The 18,535-nt window shown below is 37.4% G+C and overlaps 1 protein-coding gene across 1 annotated transcript in view; it reads left to right on the forward strand.

Annotated features, from left to right (window-relative positions):
• VEGFC (vascular endothelial growth factor C) overlaps positions 1–18,239 on the forward strand; it is a 79,069-nt gene extending 60,830 nt beyond the window's left edge. Inside the window, exons 4-7 of the mRNA XM_059049082.2 lie at positions 382–533; positions 14,065–14,171; positions 14,475–14,808; positions 17,756–18,239. Of these exons, the coding sequence (XP_058905065.1) occupies positions 382–533; positions 14,065–14,171; positions 14,475–14,808; positions 17,756–17,870 (708 nt within the window). The 3' untranslated portion in view covers positions 17,871–18,239. The remainder of the gene's footprint in view (positions 1–381; positions 534–14,064; positions 14,172–14,474; positions 14,809–17,755) is intronic.
• Positions 18,240–18,535: the final 296 nt, after the last annotated feature.

Consider the following 18,535-nt stretch of genomic DNA (forward strand, 5'->3'; position numbering starts at 1 on the left):
TTACATCACAAAGATATTTATATCAGTGCCATTTTTTTAAACCCCTGGAATAATCTGGGACTCTGAAACAATCCTTTTTTCCTTGAACATGCTGGTCTGTCACATGTCTGTAGTCATTAGTTGGTTATCAAAATTCTAATATGCTTTATAATAGTGACATGAGATAAGCATATGAACTGTTTACTATTCTGATAAAGGATACTTATTAGACGCAAAACAGTTTTTACATTGTAATCATAAAAAACTTTAGCATCCTGCATACATTATGCAGCACTACCTAATCATGAAGAGTTAATCTCACTCTTTTTGGACTCCAACATGTACCATAAAAATGCTTTATAGCATCTATATAATTTTTCTTCTTTTGTCCCTTCTTTGTAGTTGTTTGAAATTACAGTGCCTCTCTCTCAAGGCCCCAAACCAGTAACAATCAGTTTTGCCAATCACACTTCCTGCCGATGCATGTCTAAGCTGGATGTTTACAGACAAGTCCATTCAATTATTAGACGTTCCCTGCCAGCAACACTACCACAGTGAGTATGAATTAAATCTATTTTTTCTTCATCCTCTACTAATATAAAATTATTTCCAAGTAAACACAGTTGATTGAAAGAAGTTTTGTGAAATTTGCGATAATATACTTCTGCATCAAATAAAAAGAAGACAAATTTAAAAGTGCACCGTGAACATAAAATTAAACTGAAACAAGAAAACCCATGTTATAGACAAAATAGCTTACAATATAAAAGAAGTATTTCTGTGGAATGACACACAGGCCACCAACATTCAACATTCATGATATCAGCTGTGCAAATTCATAGATGATGCTAAAACTAAAAATATTTGAGCCTAAGATTTTTGGTCCAAAACAAAAAGTAAATATAAATACATTATTTTCCATCTATTAGCATTCAGTCGCCTCTCTTCAATCTCAGTTAGTTTTTCTATATATATTGATCCATATTTTTTATTTCAGCAAGGATTGAATACTGAAATTTTGATTAATACTTGAAATAATTTTTCTTAATATTACTTCAAATTAACAATCAAAGTAACATTTGTTATTCAAATTTTTTTCACATCCTATTTTTTAGTTTGGTGTACGGCAACATATGCTTCATTAGATCTTATAAAGGGCCTGCATAGAGTATCGCGTATTGACTCTATGAACAGTTTATACTGAATCATTGTGCGTCACCATCCGAGATCTAGGGACTTTCTGCCTCCGGATTAGGATGCAGCTCTTTGTTCTGTAGTATAGCCAGGGAGTATGGAATGGGCGTGTAAATGAACCTTAGACAATTCCAACATTTGTAACAAAAGTATAAATAAATTGATGGGTAAACATACACATTTACCAAAAACCTTTTTAGAAACCTTTCATTTTAGTGGACTTGACAATAAAAATGATGGGCTAAGAGCAGTTTTCCCTGTTGGATCTCTTTGTGCCGCTTTACTTAGTGTGACAAATAGGAGGCGTTACCTTTCCAGGGACACCGTAGGAGAAACTCAAGGATAGTCTAATTTGACTGACAGAAAGAAAAAATCTTACAGGCATTTATGAATAAATTCATACTGATGCAAGTGGAGACAACGGCCCCCTGAAGTAGTAGGTGCGATGTCATTTACGCAGCCCTGGGCGTTCTGTTCACCTGTGTCCCTTGGCAACTCATCCATTCTAAGCACTTCAGTTGTTATTTCTGTATTGATGGTTTCCAGAATTACGGTTCAAGATCTGACCATATTGATGACTTATAATATTTTATTAAGTCCCTTTTATAGAGCTGTGTTTATTATTATATTAGACGTAATAGGTACAAAGTCAAAGATTTATTAAGTCCGTTTATTTACCTCTACATTATTCACAGGAATGGCCTTTCATGTTCTTTGAGGCCTCGAAATCATGCAGTTGTCATTAACTCCTTCTTTCCCTTATATCACACCCAAAAGCTATTGATTATCTTGGGGGAGAGAATCTGACCCAACGTAAACTTATTATTTCATTTCCATCACTGCCGTCCTGATCCATTCATTCTGCATGGATTTCTGATTCAATGCAGTGGTTTCAATACTAGCTTTCTTGTGTCCAATGTGTCTCCAACTCCTGTATCACGTCACAAGTAAACTTTAAAAGGCATCATTTCATTCATCTGACCAGAAGCTATCAGTGACTTTCAGCTTCTCAAAGAATTGGGCACCGATTTTCCGCCTCTGTCTTCTGGTGCCAGCCTTCCTTTCTTGTGTCGCTTCTCATTCTTCACCAAGTCTGTGCTTCACAAAGTCTGGTTCCCTAAATACCAGGCTTATTTCCTGCTCTGTAACTGTTTCTATCCTGACCTGGCTTAAAATAAATTTACTTTCTTCTCTGCCTTTCCAAAGCCGTATCCATTTCTCAGAGTTCAGGTGAAGGTCTTTCTGCTGCATTTGTCGTGTCCAAATACCACAGTCACCTTTGCTTCGTGAATTCCCATAGCAATTACTATACTTACTTTATCCTTGCATGGGTTTTTTAGGGGTCTGTAACTGTTGCATGTGAACCTGGACCATGGGAGTATTTCAGGTAGGCTTATGTCTTCTGTAATGTCCAGCTAATAACACTTAAAAATAATTGAGCTGTTAACTACTTTCAGGCCCTAACACACGTTGTCTCATTTAACGCTGACAAAAGCATCTGTGAAGTCGGTGGTAGTTAACCTTATTTTACAGATGAAGCTGGTAATCACGCTCCAAACTTGGGAGCTAAACAAGTATACTACACTCATCAACAAATGCTTCTTAAATAAAGTAACTTATGTATCTGTATATATCTCATAGCTTTTGTGTATTGTACTCATACTTTCATCATTACTTATTCTTCTAACTACTATACTGTATGCTGTTGGAGGTCAAGAAGAGACAAAGGTTTGAGCAAAGAGAGCTTGGGTCTTAGTAAGCAGAGCTGAGTTAGGTCTGCCATTAATTAGCGTTTTAACGTTGGGTATTTCATGTCTCTGAACCTCGGTTTGCTTATGTGTAAAGTGTAAAGATGTAAAGAGGATTGAAGGAAATACTGAATGCTTCCGCAGTGCTGACGATAGTGTCCAGCATCTAACAGATAGTCATTAAAGGGCACGTTTATTATCGTTAAGATTCATGTTGGACTCATTTCCTTGTCTCTTGTGTTTTTCAGTGTGTTTCACTGTGTACAATAAGAAATGTATTTTATATTCCAAGCCAGTGGGCACATAACTATGTGTATATGTAATATCCATCTATGTATGTCTGTAATATTTATAACATATAAATAATTTTAAAGTAGATAGCTATATATAACTTTACATGTAGTTATATACCCATATATAGCTATAAAAATAAAACAAAGTATTGTTTTAAAATATTTCCTTTAGAGTAGTGCTATTCAACCTTTTTTTTTTCCATTATCACCCTCTAAGGATCCTTTTATAGGTATTTTTTCCTAATCACCTCCACCATGAAATCTGAATACCTCAGACACATGTATATCTCTTTATATACCTTAAGTATATCTGGACTTCATACATTTAAAAGGAAGTAGAAAGCTTACTTTTTTATTCAGTGTAGGATTAAAAAGGACACAATAAAAATGTTATAGTGAAAAGTTAAATAAAAATGTAAAAGCTATCAATATTGAACATAACATAACTATTTGCTGAGAAACTTTTAAAGTAATTTATTTACTTATAAAAATGGTAATGTCATGTTACATATGGAAATTAGCAATTGATATAAACTAACAATACAAATATAATAATTTTTAAAACATTCAAAATAATCATGTTCCAGCAAAAGTAAAATAATTAAAAAAATAATTTTAAGAGAAATTAACTTTAACTTCGGCTTCATATGAGAAAATAATGTTTAACCTATATAGCTACTAGATATTCATTTAGAGGTATCAATAGTTTTTCTTCTCAGCATATGATATTACTAATGTTTTGATTAACATTTAAGCTCAAACATTATTTGAGCTTAAATATACACAATATGATCAATAACTTCCCACCTAGGTATTTATCCAAGAGAAATATAAACATATTTCCACACCATAACCTGTAGACAAATGTTCATATAAGCTCTTTAGACTGTAACTGGGAACAAACCAACATCCATCAAAGATGAATGAATAAGCCAATGGCAGTATATCCATACAGTGGAATATTACTGAGCAGTCTAAAAAGAATGAACTGTTAATGCACACACAACATGTATGGACCTCAAGAATGTTAAGCTGAGTGAAAGAAGCTGGACTAAAAAGAATACATACTGTATGACTCGATTTGTATGAAACCCTAGAAAAGACAAAGATCATCTAGACTCAGAGAAAGCAATCAGTAGTTGCCTAAAGATGCAGGGGGTGAGGATTGACTGGGATTGAGCAAAGGGAACTTTTTGTGGGTGATGGAAATGCTCTGTATTTTGTTGTTGGTGAGCCTTACACAGGTGCACAAATTTGTAAAAAGGCAGTGAATTTAAAATAGGAGCATTTGAGGACTTCCCTGGGGGTCCAGTGGGTAAGACCCTGCACTCTCAATGCAGGGGTCCTGGGTTCGATCCCTGGTCAGGGAACTAGATCCCGCATGTTGCAATTAAGAAGTCTGCATGCCACAACTAAGACCCAGACCAGCCTAAATAAATAAATATTTTTTACAAAACAAATTTAAAAAAATAGGAGCATTTTCTTATATGCAAATTATTCCTCAGCAAAATTGATTTTTGAAATGCCAAGAGAAAAAGACCCCTTTCATTAAGTATAATTTTGAAATTAGTTGAGGTTCAAAATGGTAAATGTCTTAAAATCTTTATGGTGACACTTTAAGTCAAGGTTATAATGATTCCTTCAGCGGGGAGGGCTTCCCAGCACTCCTTTCTATGGAGGTGAAATTCCGCTGAGATGCAGCAGTGCCCCATTTCTGCTCCAACCCTGCTCTCACCCACCACTGCTGTTGGGAGGAAGACAAGTCAGTCTTTTCCAGATGCTTGGTGCTATGTTTACATTATTATGAGCTTAAATAAGTAGCAGATCATTCGTTTTATGTTATTTAAGAACAAGTATAACTAAGTAACTGAGAGAAACATTCACAAAATGAGTCATTCATAAAATAATTCCTGAGTCTCTAAAAAGGACAAAGAATGTTTCTAGATACTGTGCGAGAGGACAAAGATGAGCTTGGTTGCCCCTAACCTCTGAGCATTCATAGTCAAGGGACTACGTGTGTTATATTGCTATTATTATTGTTATTATTTATTTTCCTAAATATTACTGTGTACCAAGCCACCCATGGTCTCATACTCGTCACTAGTGCTTCCAGGTGGTGGCCTTGATGACAGACACCACAGAGCACAGAGTGTGCTCGCTGTAGGTGGCTTCTTGGTTTGAAAATTCATCCTCTGCTCACTAGCCCCTTTGACTTTTGCTAAGTTCTATAAACTTTTTGTGACACTTTTTCCTCTTTAAAACACAAAAATAAAATGTTACATATAATACAGTGTAAGATTTATAACCTAGTTCTCACAATCCATTCAATAACATGATACCATATTACATATTAATCTAAGATTATAATACCATAATAGAATAACAATGATGATGATAACATCTAACTCATAAGGGTGTAGTGATGTTTATTATCAGTATTCATGTTAAATATTAGCCCAGTGCCTGACACACATAAGCATTCAATAAACATTGGCTGCTATTTTTACTAACATTTTACAAATGAGAAAATTGAGTCTTAGAAATGTAATTAGCATATACAAAGCTAAAAACTAAAAAAAAAAAGTGTCAGAAGGAGATAAACAGTCAAGTGTTCCTTTTTAGTAACCCTACGCTTTCCCCCAATAGCATATAGCATTTCTAGTATTTTCAAAACAAAATTCAAGTCTCAATAGCAGCAGCACCAAAAAATATCATATATTCAGAGGTAGAGGAGAGTATCTCTAACAGAAATGGTGAGTTATCATATCCATATTGATGTTCTCATAGATTATTCTCTTTTTTCCAACTATTTCCTCTTATATTTTCCTTCAGATTAAATTCCATGAATTTCTATGGCCCCGTTAATGATGGAGACTCTCCTTTTATGGAGGGAGCCGTTTATGATTAAGAAGCGATGCCCAAGATTTTTCTACTTGGTGCTTATTCATTCATGAGTATTTATGTTGAGTCTTCTATGTGCATAGCACTGTGCTAGGAAACACAGGATTTTTATAAATGGATTATGTAATTTCTTAACTAAAGCAACTTATGTACCAGAGTACAAATATACACAAATATATCTAATATAATAAGTGTATAATACACTATGCCCTGCTTCATTCAGCCATTCAGCAAACAATTACTATGTGCCCTCTAGGTACTGCTGTTGTGCTGGGCTATAGAGATAGATAGATAGGATTGCTATTCCAGAAGAAATCCCATAAGTGAGTCAGACATGTAACCTTAGGACTGGAATTGGTGTAGGAGAGGAGGTCACGGTGGATGCATGACTGCAGCAGAGTGTGTGATGGAGACGATCTACAGAAGTCCAGAGAGGTCAGCAGAAGTGCAAACGCCACTCCAAGGATGGACTTCTTCTCTCTTTCCCTTCCAGTCACTCAGGAGCCCCTAAAAGACACATGTAGGGACGTGATATTTACATTTTATATGATAGAAAGAACAGCCTGCTGGCAATGTAGTACGTGAATTAGAGAAGCAAAACAGGAGTTGGAAAAAGTGGGGAGGAAACTTCTGAAATAATCCGAGAGAGAAATAATAAGAGTGGGTACCAAGGCAGTGGAAGTGGGGATGGAAAGACATTTGAAATATTAGAAAGTAGATGACTTGGCAGCTGCGTGTGTGGGATGACAAAGAGGGCGAAGTTGAAGGTGCAACTGCATGTGTGATATTCAAAGGCGGGGAATACCTGTTCACAGGAAGAACGGGTTTGAAAAGGAGAATTTAGTCTTTACATGTGTACTTTGAGTTTTTGCAGCATCTCTGAGAAATCAGAGTGGAATGTTCAGCAGGCAGTGGATCTGGAGCTGGGGAGACACTGGGGTGGGGGGCATGCTCGTTGGGTAGCTGCCAGCATGTAACTGGCACTTAGAGCAACTGGAAGAAATTAAACCAGCCAAGGAAAATACAGGACATAAGCAGGGAAGAGGAGAAGCAGGTGACACCATGGGGAATATGAATGGTTAGGGAACTCGGAGAAGCCATACACTAGCAGAAGACTGAGAGAGACCAATCAGAACATTTAGGCATAAACACTGGGAGAGAAAGATATGACCAAATCCAAAAGACATTGCAAAAGCCAGCAAGAGTTGAAGGAAAGAAGTGGTGAGAGGATCAAATATCAGAAAAAAGCTTAAGAATGGTTAGGACTGACTCCATGACCTGAAGGACGTGATACAGAGATAACATACGCATTTATCAATCACCTACTATGTGCTAGGCGCAGAGAGAGAGGGTGAGAAAGAAAGAAGGTAAGCAAGAGAGTGAGAGAGAGTCTCAATTACGCATGAGAAGCTGAATCAAAGGGATCAAGTGAGTTTCCCCAAAAGGTCCCACAGCTAAAAATGTAGGAAAGCAGAGATTCAAACTGAATTAGGAGCTGATTCATCCCTTTGGGGGTGCAGTCATACTGCATTTTTAGCTTCTTGAAATTAAAAACAATAACTTCACGCATACAGTAAAGGACAAAAAATGATATCTTCCTGCCCCAGTTCAAAATTTAACAAATATTTTGTCATGTTCACTTAAGATACAGCCCAAAGCCCCAATCACCGTTCTTCATCCTTGACTCCCAGAAGTAACCACTACGCAGAAATTGTACTATTCTCATTCGTGCTTTGCTATTTTTATAGCAGGTGGATGTATTAACGTACCACAAGAGATTATAGGGTACACCTTTGTGTGTTTAAGTTTTTGTGTTAAAATTGGGCCATTAGTTTTTGTCTCAACAGTATGTTTTGTAGATGTAATCATATTGATTTCTGTAGGCCTAGTTTGTTCATTAAACAGCTGCGTAGTATTCCATTGGATGGATAGATAGATAGATAGATAGATACAGATAGATAGATAGTTTTTTCATGATTATTCTATGACATTACACTATAGGGAAGGCAATATTCAAGCATTAGGAAAAGAATAAAAGGAGAGAGATGTCACGTTTGAGAGACAAGTGCCTTGAAGTTAATTTTACCCACTGGTAAATTTATTGGTTATCCTTAACAATGTTCCTAAAGTTATCCTAAAGAAAATAACACGTCCTGGGGACAATGAATAGACTCGAATAATGTAACTGGGTTTAAATCTGTAAAAGCAGTAGAAGATAAATTACAAAGGCGAAGCTGAGACTATGCTTCTAGAGCTTTGAGCACCAGCCTGCGGTGTTTTGCCTCTGTCCAGGTATTGGGGAAGCGTAGGGAGTTTTGTGAGTAGAGAAATGACAAGACATTGCTCACCATGGCCAAGGTACCTTGAGTTGTTTTAATGGTTAGTCAGGATAGAGGGTATGTATTATTTCAGCCTGATAAAGAGGCTGTATCAGCCTTTGGGGGAGAGTCATGTTATGTTGAGAAGACAAAAAGGAAGGGTGAAGAAAGGTGCAAAAATGGACAAATCTAGCCTGAAGGCTAATGTGTGAGTTTGTTTACTGCCTTTATTTCTTTTACAAAAGTGTTAACATTGTTTACTAAGACACCCAATAAAGCATACCTGCTTGTAAGAAGTTACGTTATTCAGGTTTATTAGGGAAACCTCATTCTTGTGACAGTTCATCTCTTCAACAAACAGAGTAGATTTACAGCCACGAAAACCTTTGATTTAGAATCTGAGTGTCTTTGGACTGTTCATCTATTACAGTGGATCCTTAGTCCTAATGCTTAGAAACTTGAATATCCATGAGTTTGTCTTTTTCCCCTTTTAATTTTTCATTATTTCCCTTCTAATTTCAAGATTGTACATTGTTGCTTTACACAAAATAGAGATAAACAGAATAGCATGTTGATTTTAATAAACTATTTCAGAGCAGAAATGTGAAGATAATTTACCTGCCCATTAAATTGTGACATAGTCTAGCACCAGTTGATCAGAAACTACCCTTTTTTTCAGCATTTTAAAACATGAATTTTTATTCTTCCCTGAAAATATCCTCTTTGCAGTTCAAGCCCTAGGTTCATATGCAATTATTTTTGAAATCTTAATTCATGTCTAGTCACCCTCTTTCCTACAAAACTCATCATCTAAATATTGTCAAACACCTTCAAATGAGCACCTAAGATATGAACTCAGATAAGAGATTTCAGACCCTGAAGCTTATTTTATTTCCAAAAGGAAGCCAACCATGCTGTATCATGTGCCTGTCTTTGGGCTGTCTGGTTTCTGCTTTCTAAAAGTTAATAATGGAGAGCACAGCATTCCTATGGCTTGCTGATTGACTGGTAGAAATGACAGCAAAATGTATAGGACTGAGAAGATTTCATCAGTACATCCTCTGCGCTAGGTTGTTTCTGTAATGTTACCCATAGGTAGGGGCTATTAGATTCAAGATTTTGTGATGTTTAATGTCAAGTTTACCCAGATCACATTGATGATTATTTTAAATAAATGTCCATATTATTAGACCACATCAACCGATGTGGTAGATGTATAGACTTTGTCAGAAATTTTAGGTTTACAGAAAAACTGAGCAGGAAGCACGGAGAGTTCGCTCGCCCCCAACTAGTTCCCCCTATTATTAGCATCGTTTTTTTTAATAGGTCTTTATTGGAGTATAATTAGTGTGGTCCACCTGTTACCATTGATGAGCCAATACTGATACATTATCAAGTAAAATCCAGAGTTTACTTTAGTATCTTTTTGTGGCACATTATATGGATTTTGACAGATGCGTCATGACAGGTATCCAGCATTATATTGTCCTACAGAATGCTTCACCGCCCTCATAACCCCTGTTCAGCCCTACTTCCCTTCCCCGAAACACTGCCCTCAACCAGTCATTTTGATGTCGTAGCGACACTCTCATGCCCTCAACACATGTTGTCATTGTTTGGGTTTTGGTTTTGCTTTTTTGTTGAGATGTGACTGTGATGAGATAATGAGACCAGTGGCTATTGAAGGACATGTTTACTGAATTCCTGGTTACTATTTTATCATTTCTCTAATTCTGTTAGTTCGAGTTAAATATAGCAATGAAAACTGACAAACTGACAAATAGAGTAACTGCTAGATTTCCATTGTTTCAACCTACCATACCTCTCTCAACCTTGTATATCCAACCAAATCCAAAAAGTTAAAAAATTTAAAAAAGGAAACCACCTGGGCTTCTAGACTTACCCTAGCGTCCTGTGCTGCTGTGCTCCAGTTCTAGTGATCATCCAACTCAAAAACAAGCCCTCCTGCACGCAGCTGGCCAAGGGATGATACATGGCAGAACTCGTGCTTTATAACCAAGTCTCAGACGGTAGCTGAGTTGTTGTATATAGCAGGTCACTGCTTTAAAACAATCATTTATATTCACACAAAAAGTGAAAGATTAGATTTCTAAGCCCACTTTTTATACTACTGCAACTATTGTATTAGCCTTTCACTTATTAAGTCTAGAAGAATTATTAAAACTATGGATTTTCATTAATCAGACATAATTACTTTTTTTTTATATATATCCTAACAAACCCAACTCCATCCACTGGTCTTCCAGTCACAAGCAGAAAAGTAACATAAGCAGACGTAAGCACAAATTAGCATGAAATCAATACCAGGTATGATAAATATATGCGTTATTATTTAGATATATTTCTGTTAAACATGTTACTTTTTTAAGACAATTTGTATAGAGCCTTTAAAATGCATATAATTCTGGGGCTTCCCTGGTGGCGCAGTGGTTGAGAGTCCGCCTGCCGATGCGGGGGACGCGGGTTCGTGCCCCGGTCCGGGAGGATCCCACGTGCCGCGGAGCGGCTGGGCCCGTGAGCCGCGGCCGCTGAGCCTGCGCGTCCGGAGCCTGTGCTCCGCAACGGGAGAGGCCACAGCAGTGAGAGGCCCGCGTACCACAAAAAACAAACAAACAAACAAAAATGCAAATAATTCTGATTTCTACCCATAGTACTGAAGAAGCTACTTAATAACATTCACTATCAAGGCCATTTTTACTTAACCACTTTTCATTTGATATTTACCACTCTTGCAAAAATATAAGCAAGTCAACATCTGTGCAGATTGCTGAGTGTATTCAAGGGCCGCATGATGAACTCAAGATGAACACAACAATTCAAAGACTTTTGGAATAAAATTGTTGAAACCAGGGCGCTGGTTTTACCCAGGGCTCTGTGGCTCTAATAATGAAAGAATATAGTTGCCTCTCCACCTCCTATGCTGAGAGCAGCCTTGAGCACATGCGTCTGGATTGATATTAACCTTAATGTATCACAGGTTTGAGTGATGTTGATCATAGTGGGCGAAGTTCAAACGACATCAACAGTTGAACGTTAGGAAATCAAAACCCTATTTTGATTTTTTTCAAAATTAATTATGTCGTCAGAGTTCCCCTTACGGTTTTCACAGTGGAGTACAAGAACATCTTATTGAATGTCCAACTGAATGACGTAAAGCTCCTTGGAAGGGGTGAATGAGAGCTCATAGTACATGCTTTCAAACTAATATTACTGGATCACACACCACTTTTAACAAGACTTAGCAAAGGATAGCTATTTGAAGAACACACCTGTGGACTATAGATGCCACATGATCAGCAGAATTTTAATCTGCTGGGATGTTGTAAAGATACCTTATTAAAAGAGCTTCCAATGAGATTAACTGATTAACAGCACAGTTCATCTCCATAGAAAGAATTTGCTTTTTAAAGAAGTCATTGAGTTCTACAAGTTGAATTAGTATTCACTTAATGTCAACATTCATTTTGAGCAACGTATGAAATATTTTTAAAGAGATACTTAGTAAATTATATCAATAAGCATTTTAATATAAATCAAGATGCTGTTCATATTTTCCACTTAGAAATATATTACCAAGATGATAGTTATTTGAAAAAGAATAACATTTCAGCTCAGCTCTAACTAATGCCAAATAAAGGTGGTAGTATGTCTTCATTCCTTAAATATTGATTTGGAGAGTCAGGGAATTTCAAGTATATAAAAATCCGAGTGCCAAAAAGTAGAGATGAGAGTCCAAAACATAGAATGCACAAAATAGCCTACTACAATGTTCAATGCACAAGAGCTAGTAATTATTACCCAATATGTAGAATTTAACCTAACACATATTTGGAGCAGATTAATCTTTCAGCATTTCGAAAGGAAGATCAATGGCAAAATAAGATTGATTTAATCGTTAAATTCGTTGTTCTCGAACACACCGTTACATTTTTGTTCCCCGGGTTTTTTTGTTTGTTTTTTTAACGGTATTTATTTATTTTTTGGTTGTGTTGGGTCTTCGTTGCTGCGCGCGGGCTTTCTCTAGTTGCGGCGAGCTGGGGCCACTCTTCATCGCGGTGCGCGGGTCTCTCACTGTCACGGCCTCTCTGGCTGCAGAGCACAGGCTCCAGACGCGCAGGCTCAGTATTTGTGGCTCATGGGCCTAGTTGCTCCGCGGCACGTGGGATCTTCCCAGACCAGGGCTCGCACTCGTGTCCCCTGCATCGGCAGGCGGATTCTCAACCACTGCACCGCCAGGGAAGCCCTGTTCCCCGGTTTTAGTTAGCAAAAAGCAATAGCTACCAAACCAGCCAAGTGAAGTTTTGAAACAATTAATGAAATAATTCTTAGAAAAGAATCTTTATCCTCCATACAAATGATAAGTGAGATTGTGGATGTGTTAGTGACTCTGATAATCACATAAATGTTTTCCACTTTCAAAATAATGAGCTGAAAAGAAAAAGCATGTAGTATTTGCAGGATAAAGCAAATATCTCAATATATACTTATATTTAAGCAAAGATGGTTAGAAACCAAGATTTTAATGGAAGTTATTAGTTAAAGTCAAAGGACTCAATTGAAAACCCCAGTAATGTTCAATTGAATTTGGAAATAGCACTATGAACTCTTTTTCCTAAAAATATGTACAGGTATTTCTTTCTTAAGTTCAATAACCTATTCCCTCAAATATAATAGTGCTGTTCTCCAAAAACAGAGCATTAGGGCTCCCTGAAGGGATGGCTGATGCAGGCATGGGGGAGAAAACGGGCAACATGAGTGTATGGTATCTGTTCATCCCAGAAGGCAGAGAAGCTGGGAAAATAAAGGCGTCACGCCACAGAGGCGCCAACACGAAGGGGTCCCAGTCAGGCAACAGTGAGACAATTGGCACATCAAAGGAGCATTGGAAGCCCATATGTTCAGATTTTTAGTTAAATAAATAAGGAAGATGGAAGGAAGAAGGGAAGGAAAAACTAGAATAACAACAAAGAACATGGTCTTTGATTCCTTTCTGTGGAGCGAGGACTGGGAAATCTGTATTAATGGACCCTTTACAGCTATGGGCATCTGTGCTTCAGAAATAAGGCCGTAAAGGTGCATGTATAAGGATGTTTCCTGTAGAACTGTTTGAAAAAGCCATAAATTGGAAGAAACTCCAATGACTACCAATAGGAGATTAATAAAATAAGTAATAGTACATCCATTTATGGACTACTAGGCAGCCAGTAAAAACGATGGAGCAAACGTCATGAAATGACGTATAAAGGTCCATAATATATTGTTTAATGGAAAACAGAAATTTCAGAATAGTATAAAAGGCTTTATCCCATTTTTGCACGAAGTGAAACAGTATGTGATTATACACATAAATGTATTTGCCTTAAAAAGATAGAAATCTGGAATGAATAATATAAGACCATTTCACTAACAGTGGTCACCCCTGGGATTAGAACTTGCCAGCACCTGTGGGTGGAAGCAGTTTGAGAGGGAATGTTTGCATTTCATTTTAGATATTCTTACGTCATCTTAGTGCTTTTCTACAAGCATTGTTGGTTGTGTAACACATAGGTAAGAAAAGAGATGATCCCTTCCACGTAACAATTATTCTCGTGCTTAATCCGTCTCCCACAGATGCCAGGCTGCAAACAAGACCTGCCCCACAGATTACATATGGAATAATCACGTCTGCAGATGCCTGGCTCAGCAAGATTTTATTTTTTCCTCTAATGTTGGAGACGGTAAGCCGAATGCTGTATTAAAGACTAAATGTCTCTATTTTGATTAACAAATATTGTAATATTAAAATCACATGTACAATATTCATTTTCATGCTTTGAAATCACGTACTACAAAATAGGACACTTTCTGCTTCGTATTGGTATTATTTTGAAATTCTTTGTAAAGGAACTTACCTGTGTGAGTGCACAACGCTTTAATGAACAATATGGAAATGAAAACACTTTTAAAGGCTTTTTATTGTTTCCCACCACACCCAGAACCAAGTAGGGGATAGTAAAGATGTTCTGACTGTGTTTGTCTAGACTCTGCAGACGGATTCCATGACGTCTGTGGGCCCAGCAAGGAGCTGAATGAAGAGACCTGTCAGTGCGTCTGCAGAGGGGGGCTTTGGCCTTCCGGCTGCGGACCCCACAAGGAACTGGACAGAGACTCATGCCAGTGTGTCTGTAAAAACAAACTCTTCCCCAGCTCGTGCGCGGCCAACAGAGAATTTGACGAAAACACATGCCAGTGCGTATGTAAAAGAACCTGCCCAAGAAATCAACCCCTAAACCCTGGAAAATGTGCCTGTGAATGTACAGAAACTCCACAAAAATGCTTCTTAAAAGGAAAGAAGTTTCAGCACCAAACTTGCAGGTAAGAAATCTTCATAAACAGTATTCATTTCTCTTACTAGAAATAGTTTTCTCAACGCAAAGCAGTTTTCTCAACCAAAATATTGGTTCTTTGTTAGAATGGAACTAGTTAAGTTCTAGAAGATGAATTCTGATATTTTGTAACCAATGCTAAATTTTTGTGAGATTTTGCCCCCCCCCCCCACCAAAATCAGATGGGAGTCCTGGGAACCAAAACCAGATCCAAGCTCAGAATGCACTAAATCCTTGTTCCAGAGACTAAGGTAGTAGCTCTCCACATGAGTTAGAGAACAGATGCATAGGACAGTCACTTGCAGAGCATTTTCAAATTATATCCGGGTAGTGCCCACCCGCCCCCAACAAAATGATGATGCCATCAGATGTAATTTTGTACAGCTGTTCTAAGTGCAGAAAATGTGCAAGCTTTACAAAGGATAGGATGATACCGTTTACTGTGGAATTGTATCTAGAAATGAAAATAGTTAAGCTATGTATAATATTTAATGGAATCAGAGAAATAAATTAATACGTTGTTCAAGGTTACTCAAGACATTCCTTAAACATAAATCTGCTCCCTTCTTCACCAGAAAAAAATGAGTCTCTTGGACTCAGACACTTTCAGTGTTAACCCCTGAACCTCTTCCTCTTTGATCTGAGAATAAGCCAGATCTGTGCTTTTGACATTTGCTCCCATTCTCCTTCAGCATCTCTCTCCACCAGTCACACCCTCTCCCTTCCACACCTTCAATGTCCTCAACTCTAGTGTTCATCCCCCTCAATTTTTTCTATTTTATTGGCATCTCACTGCGATTTTGAGCATTCTGTAGCAACCAAGCTCTGTCCTTGTCTTCTGAGTTGCACCAAGACCAGGCATTTGGCATTTATCTATTCACCTCTTTCATCTCTCATTTATTCAACCAACTGGAACCTGGTTTATGCCCTAATATTCCACGATCAAGTTCAGTAGACCCTTCATTGTCAAATCCAATGGACAATTTGGTCTTTCTGTAAACCTGTCCTTTCCGTAGTTTCTCTTTAGGCTCTCCTCTGCTTTAAGTGAGACAACACTGTGCTTTCCTGGTTGTCCTTTAGGTTTTCTGACCACTTGCTGTCCGTCACTGGAGTTCTCTTCTTCCACCCACTCTTTACAGACGGTGATAACACCCTTTCAACAGATGATTATTTTATTCACACGACTTAAAACTTTATTTACATTTATTTGTTTACATTTATAATTGTAAATAATTACAATTTATTTACAATTTAGTGTCTGCATGAATGTTCATCATTACCTTTATCTTCAGTAAATAAAGTGTCTTTCTTTTTCATTCTCAAGAGATTGTATTCTCACGTCAGCTTATCTTTCTGAAGATTTGTCCACACTAACATGTTAGCTACTGCATGAGGAGACTTCCATGAATCTAGGTATCTCATTAATGACTTTTTTTTTTCTTCCATTATCATGTCAGAAGACCTGAGAGGAATCCTTGTTTTTCCTCTTTAGAATATTCTGGGCAATGATATTCCAATTTTACGTGCATATCCTACCCTAATCAGCAAAAGGATATTTCAAAAATGCAGAATATAGATACTAAATCTTATTAAAGATCATGAAACCATTTTTTCCATACTGAATCCGAGTGAACCCAGTACACATTGCAAAACCTGAAATTTTTGTCTACATAACACTAACCAGCCGTATTTTTCTACAGAATTCTTATATTAGTAGAAAAGATTTCTGTCATTGTATTTCTCCTCATCGCATACATTGTTTCTTAATGGCTTTTTATTTACTAACTCTCTCGCCATGCTCTTTTTTCTAAGTGTATAATTCCATGTTTTATGCATATACTGAAGCAAAAAAAGATAGTTTAATATTTTGAATATATATATACTCCTCAATTTCTCTTCATATTTATTCCAAAATTGTGGCAGGCAGAGTATACATTCTGTGATTCACTGCCTTAATCAGCAACTTACATTGATCACTGAGAATTGTATCTCTTTAGTAAAGGAATACTGATGGCCTTATAATAAAGTAATTGTATTTAGAACTGAAAATAAATAAATAACATTCTAACTAGATATGCCTTCTTTTCTGGAGCAAAAGAAATGCCATTTCAAAATCCCATCTGTAGTTCTTCTGTGGTGCATGTTTGATCTCCAGGCCACCTTGCATTTTGCTTGCATTATATCCAGCCCCACTGCCACATGTTACGTACACTCATCCTCCAGAAAAATCCTTCAAAGATGGCTCCCATTCACTGGAGCAACAGGGCTGCTGATGTTATTGGCTGCCGGGTCGTTTGTCCTTTTGCCACTACTAGAAACGGGACATCTAGGGTAGGAGGAAAGGGACCCTCACAGTGAACACTGCGCCTTCCCCCGGACTGCACAGTTTTCACACGGAGCCCGGGTGGAGGAGGGAGGCTGAGCCAGTCTCGTGCAGCCCGCGGCCAGTCCGGCCGAGTCAAGAGTGAGGCTGGGGCCCTCACTGTGGGTCACAGTCCTGCCAGAATGGCTGGGTTTAATCGCTCCAAAGTCTGGGCTCCAAACAAGTCCCAGACTCTTGTGAATTCTGCCACGCTTACGTGATCATGCTAAATTGGCAGACCTTAAATATTCACTTTCAAAATGTCTGTTTTACGTTACTTTCTTCTACGAAGCACAGAGCACTTCAAAAGAACGAATGCTAACGACACCTCGTTCTTCCATTCGTTATTTCTGCAAGCAAGACTCTTTCTTTTTTTTTAGGTTTTTCCATTCCTCTTAAATTTGGTAATTCCAGGCATAAACTTTAGCAATTTATAAACTGGAGAACAATTTTATGATAAAATGAGTAACTCTGTTCTAGTCTGAAACTTAGAGGAACACAAAAGTGCATTTGTAGCATAACAAATTCATCTCCTTGGTCTTTAACAAAAGTCTGTCCTTCTTTGTTCCTCTAGTTGTTACAGACGACCATGTACAAATCGAGTGAAGCATTGTGAACAGGGACTTTCATTTAGTGAAGAAGTATGTCGCTGTGTCCCTTCATATTGGAAAAGACCACATATGAACTAAGATTGTATCTTTTCTAGTTCGTCATTTTTCTATCATGGGAAAACGGTGTTGCCATGTTAGAACTATGAACACAGAGACTTTGTGGGACCTGGTAACAAAGACAAAAGTCAGTTTCCTGAACCATGTGGATAATGTTACAGAAGTGGACTGGAGCTCATCTGCAAAAGCCTGGTTTTCTGCCAATGACCAAACAGCTGAGGTTTTTCTCTTGTGATTTTAAAAAAGAATAATGACTATATAATTTATTTCCACTAAAAATATTGTTTCTGCATTCATTTTTATAGCAATAACAATTGGTAAAGCTCACTGTGATCAATATTTTTATATCATGCAAAATATGTTTAAAATAAAATGAAAGTTGTATTATAAGCTGGTAAGTTGAGTCCATTACCATCTTACGCTATCAGCAAAACTTGATATTATGAAAACTGTCATCTCCCGCTGCTCTTTTCCTTTTTCTCTAATTGGATGTCAGATTTTGATTGCTGTATGATCCTGTAAAAGAAAGTTTCAGAGGGACAGTGGTTGCTATTAATTTTATTTAAATTCATCTCTTAATATATTTAATGAGTAGAAATGCTTTAGCACATGACACTTTTGAATTTATAGCCCAATGAATCAATAGAAAACATATCTTATAAGACAGTCTGCTTAGCATGGTTATG

This window comes from Kogia breviceps, chromosome 20 (assembly GCF_026419965.1).
Source record: "Kogia breviceps isolate mKogBre1 chromosome 20, mKogBre1 haplotype 1, whole genome shotgun sequence".
Lineage (NCBI taxonomy): Eukaryota > Metazoa > Chordata > Mammalia > Artiodactyla > Physeteridae > Kogia > Kogia breviceps.